The sequence below is a fragment of the Hyaena hyaena genome, unplaced genomic scaffold (assembly GCF_003009895.1).
Source record: "Hyaena hyaena isolate Hyena2069 unplaced genomic scaffold, ASM300989v1 scaffold_92, whole genome shotgun sequence".
Taxonomy (NCBI): domain Eukaryota; kingdom Metazoa; phylum Chordata; class Mammalia; order Carnivora; family Hyaenidae; genus Hyaena; species Hyaena hyaena.
Window position 1 is genome coordinate 159,254 of NW_024080723.1, and position 23,532 is coordinate 182,785.

The 23,532-nt window shown below is 35.4% G+C and overlaps 1 protein-coding gene across 3 annotated transcripts in view; it reads left to right on the forward strand.

Annotated features, from left to right (window-relative positions):
- Positions 1-23,532, forward strand: part of PMS1 (PMS1 homolog 1, mismatch repair system component) — a 100,265-nt gene that overhangs the window by 57,390 nt on the left and 19,343 nt on the right. For all 3 annotated transcript variants that reach the window (XM_039234693.1, XM_039234694.1, XM_039234695.1), the window contains 4 exons: positions 13,040-13,156; positions 18,246-18,368; positions 18,901-19,044; positions 19,441-20,312. In XM_039234693.1, the coding sequence (XP_039090624.1) occupies positions 13,040-13,156; positions 18,246-18,368; positions 18,901-19,044; positions 19,441-20,312 (1,256 nt within the window). The remainder of the gene's footprint in view (positions 1-13,039; positions 13,157-18,245; positions 18,369-18,900; positions 19,045-19,440; positions 20,313-23,532) is intronic.

Here is a 23,532-nt window from a genome sequence, read left to right on the forward strand (position 1 = left end):
TTCCTTCTGCTAACTTTGTCCTTAGTTTGTTGTTTTTCTAGCTCCTTCAGGTGTATAGTTAGGTTGTTTATTTGACATTTTTTTTTTTTTTTAATGTAGATGTTATTGCTCTGGATAAACTGTACTGCTTTTATTGCATTCCATAAGTTTTGGTACATTGTCTTTCATTACCTTAAAGTATTTTTTTATATTGTTTCTTTGACTCTGGTTGTTTAGGAGTGTGTTATTTAATCTCCACATACTGTGACTTTTCTACTTTTCCTCCTCTTGAGTTCTAGTTTCATTCCATTGTGGTCAGAAAAAATTCCTTGGTATATTTCAGTCTGCTTAAATTTTGTTAAGACTTGTTTTATCTTAACACTTGATCTATCCTGGAGAAAAATCCATGTGACCTTGAGAAGATTATGCATTCTGCTGTTGTTGGGTGGATTGTTCTGTATAGGTCTGTTTGGTCTGCAGTGTTGTTCCCATCTTCTATTTCCTTATTGATCTTTTGTCTGGATTTTCTATCCATTATTGGTCTTGATCTGCAAACAGAACAACCAGAGAATCATGTGGAGGATGGAGTTGCATTGCAGAAGAGATGGTTGAGATAGCGTCATTTAGAAGTATCAGCAACTTTGGAGAAGGAAAATCTCATGAAAAGCAAATTGTAATAGATTAGGTATTCTATTCAGTGAAAATAAAGAGGAAAAGCTGAAATCAAATAGTTATAAATCAAAAGCAGCTTGATTTGCACATAACCTTTTCTGTAAAGTTAAATATAGGTGGAAGTGATGATTGTTCATGGTTCCAAGATGAAAGCACTTTCAGAAAGGCTAAGCTGAAAGATTTTCTATAAACAATATCAAGGAGTATGGGTAATCTGGAGGCAGTAATTAAATGCTTGTTGAGTTCAAAAAGGATTTTCAGAGGAGGTAGTCATAGAACTGGTTTTCAAGAAAGGCTAGGTGGGCAAAGGTATTCAAAAGCGCACCCACGGTCGAGGAGTCCTCAGAAGTCAGAGAAAGCTGGTATAGAAAAATAGGAAATGAGGCTAAAAAGGTGCTTGGGTTTAGATTCTAAAAGACCTTGGATACCTTATGTGGAAGTGTGGACTTCCTGTCATGTGGTCAAAGGAAATAAAATAGTTTCATTTTGGAGAAGGTAATCAAGAGGATGTGACCACCGGTTGACCCTTGAGCTGGACCCTAGACAGCTGGTAGCTCCTTAATGTGCCTCCCCTCATTCCTCCCCTTCTCTCCACCATGTCTGCTCTGCCAACTATTCCCACAGTGGGAGGTGTTCCAAAGACATAGCCTTGAGAGAGTTAAGTGTTGTTCAGACTTTTTGGACATTGTATGAGACAACCCAGTTAAGGGCTCCATACAAACGTTTAAAATTCTGGAAGGTTGGTGAAGAGACCTACTTGTCTTATAGCCACCCAAGACCAGCCTTGTAAGTTTCCTCGCTTATTATAAACCTCCACCTACCAATCTGGAGTGGTCTTCATTTTCAGTTCCTCCTTGCCTTCTATCTACACAGTTTCAGATTATACTGGGGCCAGTTTCAGACAATACTGAGGGAGCTCCCAAGGAGGTTGTGAACAAACATTTCATTAGAAAACTAATAAAATAAGGTAATTCTCATTGCAGTTGGAGGATGGGCCAAATTATGTTTAGTGGTTGTGTTAATAGAAGCTGGTTCAGTAGTCAAAGCAGTTGCACAGAGCATGGAAAAGAGGGTCTAGACAAGAAAAACATTTCTAGTAAGACAAGATTAATCAGATTTTGGAAATAATCCTTCTTGTTTTAAAGACCACAAAGAGTATCTATAATCTTCCTTTGGAAGTTATGTAAAGAGGATTAGGAGGAACAAGGGGGAGAAGAAGGGCGGAAATGGTGGGGGAAAGGGAGAGAGGCAAACCATGAGAGACTCTTGAATGCTGACAAAAACTGAGGACTGATGGATGTGGGTGGGAGGGGGGGATGGGCATGGAGGAGGGCACTTGTGGGGATGAGCACTGAATGTTATGTGGAAAGTAATTTGACAATAAACTATTTGTAAAAAAAAAAAAAAAGATCATGTTTTTAAATTTTTATTTAGTTTTTTGAATAAATCATATCTTTACAGGGTTCAAAAACCAAAAAAAAATATGAAAAAGAGTGAAAAAATTACTCTTAACTTTATCTTTCATCTGCCTAGTTCCTATAAGCCTTCCCTCCCATAGGTGAAGATACTGGTACTAATTTCTTTGTAATCTTCAGGAAAAATTATTATGTATACTCTATTTAAAAAAATGAGTATAAAATAAGAGACATTTAAACTGAGTAAAAGTAAGGATAAGAGATACTAAATTCAGAATTGTATTGAATAAATTTTACGAAGATAGCATCCTTTTTTAGTCTGAAGCTGCTTAGCAAGAATCAAGTCATGAATGCTTATGATGTTAATGTGAAACATTATGTGAAAAGAATGTGATGTTCTTTTAGCAGTAGTAATGATTATTGGAAGTGGTTAAAGCTTTTATTTTTTAATTTTTTAATATTTATTTATTTTTGAGAGAGAGATAGATCAGGGAATGGTCAGAGAGAGATGGAAACACAGAATCTGAAGCAGGCTCCAGGCTGTGAGCTGTCAGCACAGAGCCCGACACGGGGCTCAAACTCACGAACCCTGAGATCATGACCTTAGCCTAAGTCAGACACTTAACCGACTCAGCCACCCAGGTGTCCCTGTTAAAGCTTTTTTAAAGAAATTCGGATGTGAACCTATTAGTATATCTATGCATATAATCTGTTTGAAAGGTTTGATTGCATTCTAGGCCAATAGGTATACTTTTTATTTCATATTCTAGAAGGAGTCACCTTTGATCAGGCAGTGTTAGTACCAATGTGTTTTTTAGTTAATTGCAAGTCATCTGTGTGCAACCTCCTTTCTACTGCTATCGCAAATTGACTTCACAGTTGAGGCTTACTAGTTTAATACTGAGCATCTCATCTAATCATTTCCTTCAAATAGACAAGATATATTTGGCTAATGTCAATCAATTACTTGATGTGCATGTAATAATATATTTTTTATTGAGGTGTTTTTGCACTGTCATCGTACTGACTAGGGTCAGATTCTTACTTGGCACATCCAGATGCTCCAACTTTGTGTGACCTAGATAGAAAACATATGGGGGTATGTGTGTGTATTTTTAGCACATGTTAAGCTTTCAGCCTTAGGGCAGAATATATGCAAAACTGAAGTGAAAAGAGAATCTCTTTTAGAAAAGAATACAAGATTGATGAAATGGTGGGGAAAACAAACTAAAAACTATGTGCTATAGAAAATATAATATTTAAAAATTGAGTTTTTTTAAAAATAAAGATTCTTAATTTTTAATTACATTTTTAAAAATTTTAATCCATTATTTTAATAATGGGTTCTGTTTTGAAAATGAATTTCAAATGAATTTTACTTTGCCTGAGTAAAAGTGAAGTTAATTTATTGGCAGACCTCTATCATTTATTGCTATCCCAACTGTAACACATTTAGAAAATGCTCCTAAATTAGTCCCATTGATCTGATGCAGTGATTGCCTATTTTGAAATAATGTTCCAGAGCTACTAGCCTTGTTCACTTTTAGAAAAGAAAGTCCACATTTAATGATTCTCATGTTTGATAGCTTTTTTAGAACCCATTTCTTCAAGTGATCTTTTTACAGTTCTGTGCACTAGCTATTCAGCAAGTCAGGCAGTGAAATAACATCTTTGGATTAATCAGCAGCTACTAGGCATCACCTGAGGCAGCACTCTAATACAAACTAAAATAATATATTTACATTAGAAGTACCACAAGATTTATATGTGTATTCAGTGCAGGAAATTTAGGACTCTTGAAACATTAATTTTCTTGAAATACTTTGACTACTTTTTAAAACATTTACACGTATGTACAGAGATGTAGCTTTAAAGAGATAAACTTTATGTGAGTAAATTGTTATTGTTCAACTGTTCCTTGTTTAAAGTAACTTGTGATATGGAAAGTATGAAGCAGGGGCACTTCATTTCCATACAGTTGCACATTTTTCAGAACCTTACTACTTTATCTTACTCTGAATATTGTTCGTTAAAACACCAGCTAATAGCTGGCTTAAAATAACAGCTATAATATCAGAAGCCTGCAGTGTACCTGGGTGGCTCAATTGGTTAAGGTGCTGACTCTTGATGTTGACTCCGATCATCATCTCAGTTTGTGAGTTGGAGCCCCGCAACAGTCTCTGCACTGACAGGCTGCTTGGATTCTCTCTCTCCTTCTCTCTCTCTGCCCCTCCTCTGCTCTCTTTCTCTCTCTCTCTCTCTCTCTCTCAAAAATGAATAAAGAAACATTAAAGAGAAAAGAATTCAGCAGTTCTTGGTCTTTTTACGTGCAAACACACAGGAAATGCAAAGATTGCAGTCTGGCAGTTCCTGAACAAATAGTTACCATGTTAGCCAGCAATTTCACTTCTAGGAATATACCCAAGAGAAATGGAAACATATTTCACACAAAAACTTGCACATGAATGTTCATAGCAACATCATTCCTAATAGCCAAAAGGTGGAAATAAATCCAAACATACATCGTCCAGTGAAAGGATAGTTCAAAAATATATCCATACAATGGAATATTACTTAACCATTAAAAAAAGGACGGAGGGGGTGCTTGGGTGGCAGTTGATTAAGTGTCCAACTCTTGATTTCAGCTCAGGTAATAGTTTCATGGTTTGTGAGATCAAGGCCCATGTCGGGCTCTGCCCTTTGCTGAGTGTGGAACCTGCTTAAAATTCTCTCCCTCTCCCACTATCCCTCCCCCATTCCTTATTGACAAATCTCATGTGATCTAGGGGAAAATCTCCACAGAGATCTAAAACCAAATGTCATGAAATCTCCCTCAAAAAAAAAGATGGAAGTACTGGTAGAACATGGATAAGCCTTGAAAATGTTACATTAAGTGAAAGAAACCACTCAAAAAACTGTATTATATTATTCCATTTATATGAAAAACCCAAAGTAGGCAAATTTATAGAGACAGAAGGTAAATTAATGATTGCCTTGGGTGAAGGTGGCAGAGAACGGAGAGTGACTGTTAATGAGTACAGAGTTTTTCTTTGGAATGATAAAATTGTTAAAGTGACAGAAAAGCAGAGGTTCCTTTGGATTTCCTAAAGTAAATTAGTAGACAGAGACTACAATTTCTTTCCTTTTTTTGTTTTTTTTTTTGTTTGTTTGTTTTTTTTAAGTAAGCCCCACACTTACTTTAAAGTAACGAACTCATGACCCTGAGTTCAAGACCTGACCTGAGATCACAAGTCAGACACTTAACCAACTGAGCCACCCACATACCCCCAAAGACTTTAATTTCTAACCCATGTGATATGATAACTCACAATCTTAATTTTTAAAAATAAAGATGTACTTTTCAATTCCACTAGGGTTATGTAGTGGAATATATTCTGCAAACTTTCACTCCTTCAGCAAATTGTTTATTGTGCTCTGTTGGGTATCTGACACTGTTCTTGATACCAGAGATGCCATCATCACATGTAGTTAGTCACCAAGTCACATCAAGTCTATATCATGTCCTTTAATTTATCCATGTTCCCTTTCCCTCTTAGCAATATGTGTGGCTTTGTTACCTAATCCAGTCTCAGCCACAGTATTAATGTTAGTAAAATACCAAAGTATGCAAATGTTTTACCTTAAAAAAGTTGGAGGAATAATCCTGTAAATGTCACTTTTACTAACTTCCATTCCACTTTTTTTTTTTTTTTTTTTTGGTAGGTGGAAGAAACATTGGTAGCTTTACAGCAAGTGTGCCAGGAATTACACACAATCCTCAGTGCTTCATGGGAATATTTTATGAATATGAACTTGCATGTCCTCAGTAAAAGTTGAGAAACTATGAGTTGGATTAATACAATCACATTTTAAATCCATATTACTTTAGTTTCAGTTCTCAGTAACTCATTCTTATAAAAGATCTTTTTGATTAAAATATAGTTTACCTATGATATAAATTTAAGATGTATAGTATATTAATTTGATATGTTTATATATTGTCATATAGTTACCATTGTAGCAATAATAAGGATCTCTGTTACATTACATAATTTTCTTTTTAGTGGTTGGAATAATTAGGTTCTACATTCATAGAAAGTTTGATGATTATTATACAATACTGTTGTCAGTATTTGCTGTATTATGCATTAGATTCTAGGACTTACTACTTGTTGCAAATTTGTACCTTTAAACATCTGTCCTGTCTGCCCACGCCCTGGTAACTACCATTTTATTCTCTAATTTCTTTAAGTTTGTTTTTACATTCTACATATGAATGATATCATATAGTATTTTTCTTTCTCTGACTTCTCTCACTTTACATAATGTCCTTAAGATCCGAAGGTATTTTTCTAACATCCATGTGTGATCAGGCATTTTCTCAACTAGATTTCTTTCTCCAGTGACTCTGCATTGCATGTAAAATAAACTATAAACATGCTTGCATGACATGATAGTTCATTTAGGATCTTGCTCCTTTCTTTCCAGGTCCCATCTCCAGCAAAGGCATATTCTCTATGCTTCCATGCCTTGCTTGTGCCCTTCCATCTGTCAGCAGTGCCCTTCCCATGATTTGTGGGTGGCCAACTCCTTTCAAGTCTTACCACATGCAGTTGGTCTGTGAAGTAGACTTAGGTTTCTTATACAATGTCTCCTCTGTGTTTTGTAATAGCGGTTTTTATAATAGATTACAATTATTTTATTATTTATTTTTATTTTTTAATTTACCTCCAAGTTAGCATTTAGTGCAATAACAATTTCTGGAGTAGAATACAGTGATTCATTCCCTACTTATAACACCCATTGCTCATCCCAACGAGTGTCTTCCGCAGTGCCCCTTGCCCATTATTCATCCTGCCACCCACAACCCCTCCAGCATCCCTCAGTACTCTGTATTTAAGAGTCTCTTATGTTTTGTCCCCCTCCCTGTTTTTTTTTTTTGTTTTTTGTTTTTTGTTTTTTTTAAATTTTTTTATTTCTAGGCAATGGAGAGAGAGAGACAGCGTGAGCAGGGGAGGGTCAGAGAGAGAGGGAGTCACAGACTGAAACAGGCTCCAGGCTCTGAGCTGGCAGTCAGCACAGAGCCCGACGCAGGGCTCGAACCCACGAACCGCGAGATCATGACCTAAGCGAAAGNCCACGAACCGCGAGATCATGACCTAAGCGAAAGTCGGACGCTTAACCAACTAAGCCACCCAGACGCCCCTGTCCCCCTCCCTGTTTTTATATTATTTTTGCTTCCCTTCTATGTTCATCTGTTTTGTATCTTAAATCCTACATATGAGTGAAGTCATATGATACTTGTCTTTCTCTGACTAATTTAGCATAATACCCTCTAGTTTTATCCACATTGTTGCAAATGGCAAGACTTCATTCTTTTTGTTTGCTGAGTAATACTCCATTGTACATATATACCACATCTTCCTTATCCATTCATCTTCTGATGGACATTTGTGCTCTTTCCATTGTTTGGCTGTTGTCAAGAGCGCTGCTATAAACATTGGGGTGCATGTGTCCCTTTGAAACAGCACACCTTTATCCTTTGGATAAATACCTAGTAGTGCAGTTGCTGGGTTGTTGGGTAGTTCTATTTTTAATTTTTTGAGGAACCTCCACCAGAGTGGGTGCACCAGTTTGCATTCCCACCAGCAGTGCAAAAAGAGTTCCCCTTTCTCCAACATCTGTTGTTGCCTGAATTGTTAATTTTAGCCATTCTGACAGGTATGAGGTGGTATCTCATTGTGGTTTTGATTTGTATTTCCCTGATGATGAGTGATGTTGAGCATTTTTTCATGTGTTTGTTAGCCATATGGATGTCTTCTTTTGAAAAGTGTCTATTCATGTCTTTTGCCCATTTCTTCAGTGGATTATTTGTTTATTGGGTGTTTGGTAATTTCTTTATAGATTTTGGATACCAACCCTTTATCTGATATGTCATTCACAAATATCTTCTCCCATTCTGTTGATTGCCTTTTAGTTTTGCTGATTGTTTCTTTTGCTGTACAGAAGCTTTCTATTTTGATGAGGTCCTAGTAGTTCATTTTTGTTTTTGTTTCCCTTGCCTCCAGAGACGTGTTGAATAAGAAGTTGTTGTGGCTGAGATCAAAGAGGTTTTTGCCTGCTTTCTCCTCCAGGATTTTGATGGCTTCCTGTCTCACGTTTAGGTCTTTCATCCATTTCGAGTTGATTTTTGTGTATGGTGTAAGAAAGCGGTCCAGTATCATTCTTCTGCATGTTGCTGTCCAGTTCTCCCAGCACCATTTGCTAAAGAGAATGTCTTTTTTCAATTGGATACTCTCTTGCTTTGTCAACGATTAGTCAGCCATACATTTGTGCATCCAATTCTCTATTCTATTCCATTGGTCTATGTGTCTGTCTTTGTGCCAATACCATACTGTCTTGATGATTACAGTTTTGTGGTAGAGGCTAAAGTCTGGGATTGTGATGCCTCCCACTTTGGTTTTCTTTTTCAACATTACTTTGGCTATTCAGGCTCTTTTCTGGTACCATATAAATTTTAGGATTGTTTGTTCTAGCTCTGTGAAGAATGCTGGTGTTATTTTGATAGAGATTCCATTAAATATGTCGATTGCTTTGAGAAGTATTGACATTTTAACAATATTTGTTCTTCCTGTCCATGAACATGGAATATTTTTCCCTTTTTTGTGTGTGTCTTCTTCAGTTTCCTTTATAAGCTTTCTTAAAAATTTTTTTAATGTTTTTTATTTCTAGGAGAGAGAGAGAGAGACAGCGTGAGCAGGGGAGGGTCAGAGAGAGAGGGAGTCACAGATGAAACAGGCTCCAGGCTCTGAGCTGGCAGTCAGCACAGAGCCCGACGCAGGGCTCGAACCCACGAACCACGAGATCATGACCTAAGCGAAAGTCGGACGCTTAACCGACTAAGCCACCCAGGCGCCCCTCTTTTATAAGCTTTCTATAATTGTCAGTGTATTGATTTTTCATCTCTTTGGTTAGGTTTATTCCTAGGTATTTTATGGGTTTTGGTGCAATTGTAAATGGGATTGATTCTTTGATTTCTTTCTGTTGCTTTATTATTGGTGTATAGAAGTGCAACTGATTTCTGTGCATTGATTTTATATCCTGCGACTTTGCTGAATTCATGGATCAGTTCTAGCAGTTTTTTTGGTGGAATCTTTTGGGTTCTCCATATAGAATATCATGTCATCTGCGAAGAGTGAAAGTTTGACTTCCTCCTTGCCAGTTTGGATACCTTTTATGCCTTTGTGTTGTCTGATTGCTGAGGCTGATACTTCCAATACTATATTGAATAACAGTGGCAAGAGTGGACATCTTTGTCTTGTTCCTGATCTTAGGGGGAAAGCTCTCAGTTTTTCCCCATTGAGGATGATATTAGCAGTGGGTCTCATATATGGCTTCTATGATCTTGAGGTATGATCCTTCTATCCCTACTTTCTTAAGGGTTTTTATCAAGAAAGAATGCTGTATTTTGTTGAATGCTCTCTCTACATCTATTGAGAGGATCATGTGGTTCTTACTCTTTATTTTGTTGATGTGATGTATAACATTTTTTTGCAGATACTGAACCAGCCTTGCATTCCAGGTATAAAGCCCACTTTATCATGGTGATTAATTCTTCTAATGTATTGTTGGATTCGGTTGGCTAGTATCTTGCTGAGAATTTTTGCATCCATGTTTATCAGGGAAATTGGTCTGCAGTTCTCCTTTTTAAGGGGGTCTTTGTCTGGTTTTGGAATCAAGGTAATGCTGACCTCATAGGATGAATTTGGAAGTTTTCCTTCCATTTCTGTTTTGTGGATCAGCTTCAAAAGAATAGGTGTTAACTCTTCTTTAAATATTTGAGAATTCCCCTGAAAGCCATCCCGCCCTGGACTCTTATTTTTTGGGAGGTATTATGCATAATTATTTTAATATCCTGTTTTTCTTTTAGATTTTTAGCTCATTGAGAGCCAGTTCCTTGTCCTTTTATCTTTGTATTCCCAGCTTTTAGCATGTAATCTGGTATGAAGCAAATACTCAGTATTTGCTGAAAAAAATTCAAAATGAATTTCTCTAAAAATTTTAATTTGGTGAAGTATTTATATGTTATATGAATGAAATTAAAGATTAAAAATGTTTTTGTGATTCTACATCCCATGTTTCCTGGTGCAGTTACAGTTTTAAGTAGTCTAGTCCTTTAAGTATAAATGTAATTATCAAGGCATAATTTTTGTTTAGAAATGTACACATTAAACCTATACCTCAGTTTTTTAGTTGTTTACCATATTTTATACTTTGATTTCATGTACTTTGTATATTTTCTTCTGATTCAGATCACTTTCAAAGCAATACATAAGAGTGAAAAGTTAAGATTTAGGATGGAGCAATACCTAAATGTTACTCATTGTGTCATTTTGCTATGCACTTTGGGCCTAATTACTGCATATCTATATTTATATGTATATTAATGGATGAAAATTATTGAAAGTTTAGAAATCCTTAGGTATAAGGCTCTGTTATAATAAGATTAAGGTTGATACTTACAACTGTACTCTGAAAAATATTCTGACTTTAGGATGCTAGGATAGTAGCTCCCAATCTTTTGGGACTTCCATTATTCTGGTGTGTGTTCTTTTTTTGGGGAGGGACCCCAATTATTTATCTTTAAATGAAGAAATTAAAAATAATTTTGGTTTGAGAATACATTAATACCCTCAAGTTAATTGGAGAGTAGATATTATATCACATGGCCATGGAGGGTAAGTAATACATGAAAATGAATTTCTTTTTAAGAATTCCCAGTTAGGGTCTGACATTGGCTCTAGCTTACTACTGTTTTTAACCTGAGAGGGGAGAGATGTTAGCAAAGTAAAAACAGTGAGTTTTGTAGTCAGAAAAGTTGGGGTATAAATCATGGTCCCATGACCTGCTACCTAAGTTTCTTTGGGTAAATCAGTCAGTTTAAGCTTCATTTTTCTCATTTACATAATAAGAATAATACCTACATGAAATAGCTGTGAAAATTAACAGTAGTCGCTAGGATAGTAGTGCCAAGTAAGTTCTTCATAAATCATAACTCCTGTTAGATTAGTATTAATAAAACCCTTGGAATAGGTAAAAGGTTTTCCTGTTAAATGTCAGGTAATTTGTCTTATTGAGTAGCTGTTATACTACCTGTGTTTTCCCAGCAGGTTTGTCCTTAAGGTTCTAAAAACAGAGTGGTTTACACATGATAAACATCAACATGCGCAATCAGTGCAACTGCCATGTCTAGAAGAGCACTTCCCTTCATTGCTGTCCCCTAACATGCCAGTTAGAGGACAACATGAATCTATTTACTTCACCTTTCATTTTATCATATATAATATTGTTACTACTTAAAATTGCCTGTGTAGGTTCCTGGTCATGTTAAGGAGCTCATTTGGCCAGGATCTTTTGGTCAAGTCAGAGTGTCTATCTTTCTCTCTCTCATTCACTCTCTCTCACTTTCTCTACAATCAGATATTTAAATCAGTATTTTTTCCACTCACAACCAGTAACTTCTCTACATTACAGGAAAAAAAAAAAGAACAAAGAGGTACTTCTCAACTTCTAATCATTAAATCTGTAAACCTACTTGTTTGTGTACCCATTCTTCTTCATTGGTTCTGATTCAAGTGTGTCATATTAAGACCTACCTTTGATCCCCAGCTGCCTCAGTTATTGCTCTATCTGCTTTCACTTTATAGCCAAACTGTCTAAATGTTTATTTATTTTGAGAGAGAGAAAATGAGTGTATGCACGAGTGGGGGAGGGGCAGAGAGAGACAATCCCAAACAGGTTATACACTGTCAGTACAGAGCCTGACGTGGGACTCAGTCTCATGAACTGTGAGATCATGACCTGAGCTGAAATCAACAGTTGGACACTTAACCACCTGACCCACCCAGAAAGCCCTACAGCCAGACTTTATGAAATGCTGTCTGGGTTCATTTTTTTTTTTTTTTTTTTATGTTCCTCCTATAATAACTATTCAGTCATTGAAATTTGGCTTCATTTACTCTCCTTTCCTAGAACTGATTGTGAAATCCGTGGCCACATCTCTGCATACCTGGTCTCTTGACATTGGTCAAATATGACTATTTTCTTCTTAAAAATTTTTCTTGTTCTGTGTACCATACTGTTTTATAGCTCTTCCTGCTTTTGTAGCCACTCCTTTTCAGTCTATTCTTCCCCTGTAGGTCCTGTGAATGTTAATGTTTTTTCCTAGCCCCTTTACACATTTTTCTCAGGATTTAGGAAGTGCCGTGTAAATATTTGTTGAATGAACAACTTATGACTGTATTGATGGTTTCTCCAGAGATTTGACTATAATTGGATCTTGTTAACTGAAGAAATTGCAAAATATCATACCTGATGGTGTACTTCACAGTTAAACTTTGGCCAGCCTTTCTGGACTATGATTCTTTTAAACTACCCTACTATGTATTTCCAGTGAAAAAAATCTGGGCTCATTATTCAGCTTTTATGTCTGTGAGGTTCACTTAGCTTTTTGTAAGTACTCTATCTATGAAAGGTAATTACAAAGAAAATTACATGCATTATCCCAAATTTTTATTTAAGTTTATCTACTTACAGAAATCTTATTGCTTAAGAATTTAAATATAGTCTGAAGTATATATTTTAAAGTTTAGGATTAGGTACTGGCCTTTATGTTTGCCTACATTGTGTATTTTCATCTTTCAGCAATTCTGGGTGATAAATATTCTTAGTCATTTTGTAGAAAAGAGAACACTGAGGTTAGGGGAAGTTAACTAGATTTTATACTGTAACATATACAGTTACTAAAATTCAGACAGAATTCTCACTGACTTTATAGCCCATGCAATCTCTTCTAAATGATATTGAAAATAGAAGCTTGGAATGGATGCTAAATATGGAAATAAACAGTGTAAGTACTTGAGTTTAGTGAATTTAAATTATATTCAAAATTGTCTGTGTCTTTTTGTCCTTAGGCAGTTATTTGGCAGAAAACTAGAGTACCTGATCATAAGATGGCTCTCATGTCTGTCCTGGGGACTGCCATTATGGGCAACATGGAATCCTTTCAGTACCACTGTGAAGAATCTCAGGTATACAACAAAGTGTTCTTTAATAATTCTGGTTTACCAATAAAACTCAGTTATTTTTCGTTTGGGGGGTTGAGGTGGCAAGAATGTCTTGTAACATTTTACTTGAATATATGTATCAGATGAAAAAGAATGTAATGTTTCCACCTTATATTGATCCTGTCTTCCTATCCCTACTTCCCATTTTTATCTTTTCTATTTGTTTTTAATTTTAAGCATTGTAGTTACATTATTTTTTATAATGACTTTCAATTTAGTATCATATCTATTTACATTTCACTCTGAAAGAAGAGTTGAGTTCTCTTACCTTTGTTTCCCTCTCCCATTCTAAATATACTCTCCATCTTCCTTTTCTTGATCTCTCAACTTCAGACAGTGCTTCTTGAGTTCCTAAAATGCTAGATGAGGTTATGAACTCCAGCTCTGACTTTTATTTGCTTTTCCCTCTCTCAGTTGTGTCCACTCTGCTTTTATGTTACCAAGCTTAATAACTTGTTTTCTTTTGTAACTATTTTTAAGTCTTCTGTCTTTTGTTTGAAAAGTGCTTCTAAAAATTGCAGACTTATATGGAATATATTACTATGCTACAAATAATTTTCATTGCAAAGCCTAGTATTGTTCTAAGATTACATTTCCTAAGAATCCATGTTATGTGTACATGCCATACATATGAGAATATTTCTATTGTCCCAATTAAATAGAATATCCTTTCTTGTTCCTCTATCTGTTGCTCAAATTTTGTCATGTTTTTCTTTGCTTTATCTGTGAACTATCCTATATAGCTTCTTGCTTTTTCTAGAATTTCTAAGGTTTCGGTTTTTTCCCTTTTTTAAGTGAAGAAACTTTCTTTGTTGTGTAACAATAAAATCCAACACTTTTACTTACTTCAGCTATAGCTACTAATTCATTCTGTTCCTTTTTTTTTTTTTTAATGATTAGATTTAGAGCCCAATTTCTTATTTGGACTGATTGCATGTCAGACATTCCGCACAGATCTCATCCTGGAATGTAATTTTTTTTTATAGGAATAGTAGTTGTTTCCACTATCTCTTGTATCCCATGCCTTCCTCTTTCTTAGTATTCATTCTCATTTTTCTTATAACATCTTTAGTTAACTTCCACAGAAAGAGGTCATGAGAAGTGGACTTTTATATACACGAATGATTTTATTTTGTACTTTCTCTTCTTAGTCTGGTATAGAGGTAGAATTCTAGGTTGAAAATAACTTTTCAGAACTTTGAAGACACTGAGTACCTTTACCATCCATTGTGGCTGATGGGAAGATGCATGCATTCCAATTCTTTCTTTCTAGGTGATCTGTATTTTTCTTTCTAGCTGATCTGTATTTTTCTTTCTGCACGTTTTTAGGATCTTTGTGTTCAGTTTTTCAAGTATGCGTGTCGACGTGTGTCTTTATTATACATTTCCTTATTATTCTGAGTACTTGGTGTGAGACCTCTTGAATCTGAAAACTCCTATCTTTTTCAGCTCTGGGTAATGTACTTCCATCTTCTCTTTTAAACTTAATTATACCTATGGTGCACCCGGATGGCTCAGTCTGTTGAGCATCCAACTTTAGCTCAGGTCATGATCTCGTATTCTGTTAGTTTGAGCCCCACGTCGGGCTCTGTGTTGATGGTTCAAAGCCTGAAGTCTGCTTCAGATTCTGTATCTCCCTCTCTCTTTGACCCTTTATGCTTGCACTTTTTCTTTGCCTCTCAAAAATGAATAAATGTTGAAAAAAAAAAGACTTGAGCTGAGATCAGAAGTTGAATGCTTACCTGACTGAGCCACCTAGGTACTCCTGCTTTTTCTTTACTCTTTTGAAAGTATGGTACACATACTAATTTCAAAGTTCTTATCATATTGCTATACTGTTTCTACTTTGCTGGGAGAATATTCTCTCATTCTCTACTATCTTACATGCTTTGAAATTTTAACTTGCACAGACATCACGAATGCAGGTTTATTGTTTTTGTTATTTTGTTTTTCCATTCCACTTTCTTCCTTCCTGTGGTTTGGCAGATACCACCAACCTCCAGGCCCCATTTTAAAACCAGGTGCTAGTATTAGTAGTTCATGCCTTTCATCCTGCCAGGATTTTACAGACCCCTTTTCCTAGCTGACTTGGCTTAGCTTTACTCTTGATTTTGGAGTTATCCATGCTCTTTCCTGTAACCCTTGCAAGCAGTTCCACAAACAGTAGTCACAGTATTTTTAAGCATTTTTCAGGGGGAGAAAAAGCGGTATATCAGCAGCCTATTTCATATGGAAAGATTGATTTTTAATCTCTTGCCTTGTATGTATTTTCTGTCTATTTTTCCACATCAGAATTTAAATTCCAACTGACATAGATGGGTTTTTTAATTGAGATAGATAACAATAAGCAACAAAATGATTTTTATATGTATATATTACGAAACGATCACCACAGTAAGTCTAATTACATCCATTACCACACATAGTTAAAAAAAATTTTTTTTTTTCTTGACAGCTGGTTTGTGATCCTAGAGCCCATAGGGCTTTTGATTTCAGCCATCACTTTCTGTTATGGTTTGCATCCATAACATCTTTATGTTTTTCTGTTAAATGGTTCAGTCTTTTGGAATTCTTGTAAAAGTTGATTTTATCTATCACTGCTATGTATTTGCAGTTGGGACTGGGGGAAGGTAGTTTCTTCGTAAATTTATTCCACTGTCCTGAGCAGAAGTACTTAAATTATTACTTTAGAAATAGAACTCCCTGGTGTTCTTGAGGCTTACTGAAAGAGGAGACTACTGTTAGGACACCAGTCAGGGTTACTTGAGCAGAATCAGAGTAGAGGAAGGGAGATAGGTTTGACAGATTGGGTAGGTGGCAGGGCTCACTACCATGCGAAGGGAATATAGGAGGAACCAGTAGTACAGTAGGACACCAAGGAGGTGAAATACTTTATCAAGTTTTGAATGTGGTGATATTGAGAAGATTTTTGTGACAGCTAGTTAAAAACAAATCATTTGGGGAGGTGAAAGAAATACAGGCTGTACATCTTTATCTTAGTATTACTGGTGTATGTATATAGATGTGAATGATATTACTTGGAGAATAGAAACCAAGAAAAAAGGCTTTGGTGATAGAATTCGGGACCATCATCTTTTGTAGGCAGTAAGCAAAGGGAGAGAAATCAGCAAACCAGACTAAGAGGAAGTGTCAGGGAGTAAGCAGAAAGATCAAAAGAGAAGGCTGAAGCAGAGTGTTGCTTCCCAAATGAAAGAATTGTCATTGGTGTCAAGATCTGCAGAGAGTCAAAAAAAAAAGTGGACTGAGTGACCATTGGAGATGGTTGTGGAGTTGTAGTAGGAACCAGATTATAGGAGGTTGGAGATGAAGAAGGGAGAGGTCTATAGTTGGAAGAGCAATCAGGGGAGAAATATTTGTTTATATTTTGCTTTTCATTTTTGTTTTGCTTTCTATGTTTAGGAATACTTAGGTAGAGAGTCATGTAGAGCCGAATTTTTTATTTAGTTGCACTGATTTGGTCTCTAACAGACACTCTTTTTCCATAAACTACCCTGATTTTCATTTTTTGAGCACTTTAAGACTGCTCTTTGATTTTACTTTTTTGCATAACTTAAATAATACTTTGTTACTTCTTAAGGTTATCCTAAGCCATTTTTAAAGCTCAGTGTTTGGTAATAATAATAATAGTTATTCAGTGGACAACTAAGATGGTATAAAAAGAAAACATTAACAGTGTTACCAGTTTTTTCTTCATATTATTTTTCATCCTTACCTATTTGGGGCAGGTTTTTTGTTTTAAGTCCACAAACCCAGTAAGTCTTTCAAAGACTAAACAGGTGCTTCCTGCTGCTGAGCAGGTGCTTAAAGAAAGGTCTCAAGTTACCTGGTAAATGATACAACCATTTACAAATGCTGTGAAGTTTTACAGTTAATTAAGTAGTATTTTGTAATGGATTATCCAGCTTTATTAATTTATTTTTTAAATTGGCACAGTTTGGCACTGTGACAGTAATGCACTTAGTGTTCTAAAATTGGTAATGCACCTCCCTGAATACCTATTTCCAAGGGTAGGGATAGCCATAGACATAGATGGCAGCCTACTCACTTGGTGAAGAGCCTCATAGTTTCTGCTTACCTAAAAATAGCATCTCCACTTACTCTCTCACTTTCCTAAACCTAAGCTGAACTTTTACTATTAGTGTTTCTTAACAGGTTAATATAAATACATCTGTTTCTAGTTGTTTGATATGAGAGAATATCCGCTTGTATTTTAAATAACTTTACCAAGGTCCCATAGTAAGTAGTGGAGCTGGGATTTAAATATCAGTCTGGCTCTATCCTATAGTCTTAACAATTCTCTATATTATTTTTAAAGTTAAAAGTAGGAGCATTTTCCTTGTCTTTTATCTCCTCAGTCTTTCTCTTCTCTCTGGTATTTTTTTTCTAGGATCCTTTATCATTTTCTCTCACCTCTTCATACATTTGTAAAATAGAGAAAACATAAAAAAATTGGTTTGATTGTAGGTAGGCTCTCTACACAAAAATGAAAATAAAGTATTGCAATCAGTGTCAAAGAGTAAAAGAGATTTTTAATTGAGAGATGAAAATTTGGTCAGATTGACTTCACAGCACACTCAGAATAAAAACAGAAATCAGTCACTTCTCTACAGGAAGAGCTGGCTAAAAAGAAAAGGACAAACAGCTAAAAGAAAGTTACAACATGAAAATTTTTAAATGTTAAAAGAAATTTTTAAAAGTCTAAAGAAGGGTTGAACAGAGAGCAGTATTTATGTTATATGTCTATGACAGTAAGGCATATGCTCATTCATGAAGCTTTTATGAATGCTAATTTTCCTTAAAATAGAGTTGTAGGGAGAGAGAGACTGAGAACACCAAAGTAATATGCTTCAGTATTTCATTCAAGGTTAATGTACAGGACATGGTTATCAGCAAGTATATAACTCTTGAGACCATAAGATGAAAATCCATTTAATTTTTTTTATATTTCTTGTATTATATATAGCCAGACCCCTGGGACCACAGTCATTGTTGACAACGCATATTGATCTGTAATTATTTATTATAATTGCAGATTTATCTAAATGGATTTCTTCCAAAGCACGATGCAGACCACTCTTTTACAAGTCTTTCCACCCCAGAAAGGAGTTTTATCTTCATAAACAGTCGACCAATACATCAAAAAGACATATTAAAGGTAACCTATTTTAGAAAAAAAGTATTACTTGGATCAGAAATTAAAACTAGCTCTGTCATTTGTCAGTTTGTTATGAGGACTGCTTCTAAGGATTTGCTCTAAAATAAGGAAAAGAAAAAGATACAGTAATATTTTTTTAAGCATTGTTCGAGGTATCTTACATAGGACTTCACAACAATTCTGTGATGAACTGTTATCCTTATTTATAGTGAGGAAACTGAAATGTTAGTGACTTTCTTACCCATTGTAGCCAGGAAGCAGCAGAGTTTGGATTTGAACCCTGGACTTTGATAACATTGATGACACTATGATCTTTTAACCCAGAAGCCAGTTACATTGAATATTTGTACCTCCTAATGAATATACTTGTGCTTAATGTAACTTCAAGGGCTCTAAATGAGTATTACTGTTTAGATACTGCTTTTCCTAATAAGCAGTTACATCCGTTCAGTTTCTCAGCCGACTATACTTCTTTTGGTTCTATTTAAGGATGGCAATACTATCCTTATATACATGATATTTTTATTTCTAGCTAATACGACATTATTACAATCTGAAGTGCCTAAAGGAATCCAGTCGTTTGTATCCCATTTTCTTTCTGAAAATTGATGTTCCTACAGCTGATGTGGACGTAAATTTAACACCAGATAAAAGTCAAGTATTATTACAGAATAAGGTAATTTGGGGATAATTGTTTTTGATGTTATTTACAATCTTGTGCAGCTCTAACCATTTTCATATGGGAGAGTTTATATGTATTTAAAAAAAAATTTTAATATTTTATTCATTTCTGAGAGACAGAGACAGAGAGAGAGAGAGCGTGAGCAGGGGAGGGCCAGAGAGAGAGGAAGACACAGAGTCCGAAACAGGTTCCAGGCTCTGAGCTGGCTGTCAGCGTAGAGCCTGATGCGGGGCTTGAACCCACAAACTGCAAGATCATGACCTGAACCGAAGTCGGCTGCCCAACCAACTGAGCCACCCAGGCGCCCCTTAGATGTATTTCTAAATATTATTTTAAATCTAGCTTATTATTTTTATAATTTTCCATAACATTTGTTAATTTATATTTTAGGAATCTGTTTTAATTGCTCTTGAAAATCTGATGACGACCTGTTATGGATCACTACCTGGTACAAATGAAAATAATAAAACAGATGTTTCCTCAGCTGACATGGTTGTTAGTAATACAACAGAAACAGATGTGCTTTTTAATAAAATGGAATCATCTGGAAATAATTATCCAAATGTTGATACTTCAGCCATTCCTTTCCAAAATGATGTGCATAATGATAAATCTGGGAAAAACACTAATTATTGTTTAAGTCGTCAGCTACATGTTGATGACCATTATGATGATCGTTTTAATAATGAAAATTCTAACATTGATAAGAACACTAGAAATACATTTCAGGAGATCCCAATGAATAATTTATCATGTGAGGATGCCCAGAAGGAATGTAGTGAAGCTTGTTTTGTAGGTTCTGTTAAGCACACCCAATCAGAAAATGGCAATAAAAGCGATAGAGATGAGAGTGGGAAAAATGAGGAAGCAGCAGGTCCTAAGAAGTCTTTGGAAATCTGTGCAGATGACTGGAGCAAGGGAAATACACTTAAAACTTCAATGGGAGAAAGCATTGAACCCGTGAAAATTTTAGTGCCTCAAGAAAGTTCAGCATGTAAACTAAGTAATAGTACTTCTCCAAGCCCTGAACAAAAGAATCTCAGTGAAGGTTCCTGTAACAAAAAATCGAATGTGGTAGACAACAAATCTGGACAGCTTACAGCTTATGATTTAATTAGCAATCGTGTAATCAAGAAACCCCTGTCAGCAAGTGCCCTTTTTGTTCAAGATCATCGTGCTCAGTTTCTCACAGAAAAGTTGGAGGATGCAACAACACAAATTGAAGAACTGTGGAAGACATTGAGTGAAGAGGAAAAACTGAAGTAAGTTTCCAGAGTTTCCATGTGACCTGATGCTGAGATATTTCCATTCTATATGACTCACTGGGTAAAAAAAATAAAATTTAAACTTCTTAATTTATGGAAAAGCTGAATGGAAAATACCTTTTGGTTTGGCTACAGTACCTATTTTGGCATCACTTTTTTAAATTCAGAGGTTTTTAGTGTTTTGTTTTTTGTTTTTGGTACAAGCCTTAACTACTGTCTTATTGAAATTTAAAGTTCAAGGTTTTCCATTCTTAATTTAAAACTGTTTTCTTCCAGTGTATTTCTTATTTTATCTTAAATAATCTCTCTATGACAGGACTTTCTCTTTTTAAAGCTTATACATTAGAACAGCTATAGCAGTGGTAGTTTTAAGAACAGTCTTGACCATTCCCCTTTTTAAATTGGTCTTCAAAATATGTAACACATTATAAAAGTTGCAGTATTTTTGCAAATTTGGTTTAGTGGAGTTAATGCTATCCCTATTCAGTATAACTCAAGGCTTCCTTCTAAAATCTTTTATTTATTTGTTGGTAACTAATAAACTATGGTGGGTTTTTTTGGTAGGTAAATAGGTGGGTGGTTTGATCTGTCTTTGATTAAAGTAACTATATACTACTTACCATCTAAATAAATATCATACAATAATATCAGTGTCTATAGGGCACTTACTGTCAATACAAAGTACTATGTCTTAAGTGATCTAGCCCACCAGAAAATGAAAGAGTGGAATTATACTTCCAATCATGTTTCTTATCTAGAGCATATCAATATTGTATGAAACATCTGGAAAAATAAATGTAATCATTTAGACTGACAAACTACATAGATACTAGACCAGTTTTTTGTGTTTTTTTTTGTTTTTTTTTTACTTTTTCATTAGCTTATTCAATCTTATAAACACACCCTCAATTTAAAAGAATAATGACCAATATTAACACCAGTAGGCAAAACCTCCACAAATTAACTTCTGTCTTTACTTTTTTTCCTTTTTTTCTTTTTGTTTTTTCTTTGGTGGAGATAGTTATATTTTTTTTCTTTTTTCAGACATACATAAAAGTAGACTAAGCAGTACAATGAACCCACCACCTTGTGTTATGAACCATCATCTCCTGGTCAGTCTTGTTTCATCCATACCACCATACATTTTACTTTTCCTTTTTACCATTATTATTCTGAAGCACATCCTGGGATAATGTCATTTATTTCATAAACATTTTACCATTGTAAAATATGATACTCTTATTTTAAATATAGCCATAATACAGTCATCATAATTTTTAAAACAAGAATTGCTTAATATCCTCAAATATTCAGTGTTTGGATTTCTGATTACTTCATAAATATCAAATTTTTAAAAGTTTGTTTATTTGAATGAGGGTGCAAGTAAGGTTCACACGTTGTGATTGTTTTTAGTTTTACCTAAGTGACACAGTCATTTTAAAGATCAGTGAATTTAACTTTTAGTACAGCAGGCCCACAGAAATTGAATTGCATTGATCAGCAGAGAGATGATGAATTTAGTATTACCTGAGTATAGGGAAAAAAGGCATAGATGCTTCCCTCCCCTGGAAGGTGGAGACAGTATAACAGCTTAGGATAGCTATTTCCTTACAGCCTCACAATGGCAGGTATTGTTCCTGTTGACTTTTGGGGAGTGTCAGCATTCTTTCTTTTTGTAGGCTTTGAGGTATCAAGGTAGAAGATTATGGTTAATAGACCTCATTAAAACTGTGTTTATCATCAGACAGTAATCTGGAATCCAAAATTTTTTTATCTTACTACCATCAGGTATACAAAAGAGGAAGTGTTGGTCAAGAGCAGACTTCTGAAACTACACCAGGTTTTAATTCCTGTTTCTTTCTCTGCTAGCTTTTTCTAAAAATATGTGGACAGTATCTCCTGAGTTGTTGGGAGGATTAAATAACATATTGTGTGTTATATAAGAAAAATGGCACATAGTAAATAATTGTTCATGGTCTTCCTCAAAGTTTTTAACCTTGAAAAGAAAATTTCTCTATTCCTGACATTATTTTTCACTTGCTTAGTCAAGATTAAATTTAATTTAGAGGCCAGAAGTAGAAGCAAATATAGGTACTTTGGAATCAAAGAGCTACAGTATATCACAAAATGTTGTGTTAGAATCTTCCAGGGCCAGGGGTTTTGGGACCATGATGGCTGTGTCCAAAATTAGAAGTGAAAAAGTAGAGCGAAAATGAGATCACACTCAACAATCACACTAACTACCACTTTTTGTATTTAAAAATTTTTAACGTTTTATTTATTTCTGAGAGAGAGAGAGACAGCATGAAAAGGGAAAGGTCAGAGAAAGAGGGAGACACAGAATCTGAAACAGGCATGAGGGTTTGAGCTAGCTGTCAGCACAGAGCCCGATGTAGGACTCAAACCCACGAACCGTGAGATCATGACCTTAGCCGAAGTCGGCCACCCAACTGACTGAGCCACCCAGGCGCCCCCACTTTTTTGTAGTATTTACCTTGGAATTCTTTTCGTGATCCTAAATTCTATAAGCGCCAAGGGATATCAGAGTAGACTCCTCTTCTGTGGATAATTGTTTTTTCCATGTATCCTTCCTTCATTTTTTCCCCTTATTTCTTCTGTTTCTTTCCCTTCTTTCTTCTCTTCCTCCTTTCCCTTCTCTTTCCCTTCTCTTTTTCTTCTTCCCTCCCTCCCTGTCTTCAGCTAGGAAGTACTTTTTTTAAATTTTTTTAATGTTTATTTATTTTTGAGAGAGAGAGACAGAGCGTGAGCGGGGAAGGGGCAGAGAGAGAGACACAGAAACTGAAGCAGGCTCTGGGCTCTGAGCTGTCAGCACACAGCCCAACGCGGGGCTCAAACTCACAGACAGCGAGATCATGACCTGAGCTGAAGTCAGATGCTTAAACGACTGAGCCACCCAGGTGCCCCGTGGAAGTATTTATTAAAGGCATTCTGTATACAAGGCCCTATGTACTCTACCTAATCATTTCAGATACAGTGATAAATAAAATATACTTTCTCTACTCATAAATGATATAGTGTAGTGAGGAAGACATAAACTAATAGTAATCATAGAATATAATGAGTTTTAAAATAAATACAAGGAGTTATGAAAATACTTAGCAGTTGGGCTTAATCTCATCTATGAGACAGGAAATGATTCCTTGAATAGAAATTAATCAGAAAGGTATACGGAATTTTCTAGATAAAATGGCACATA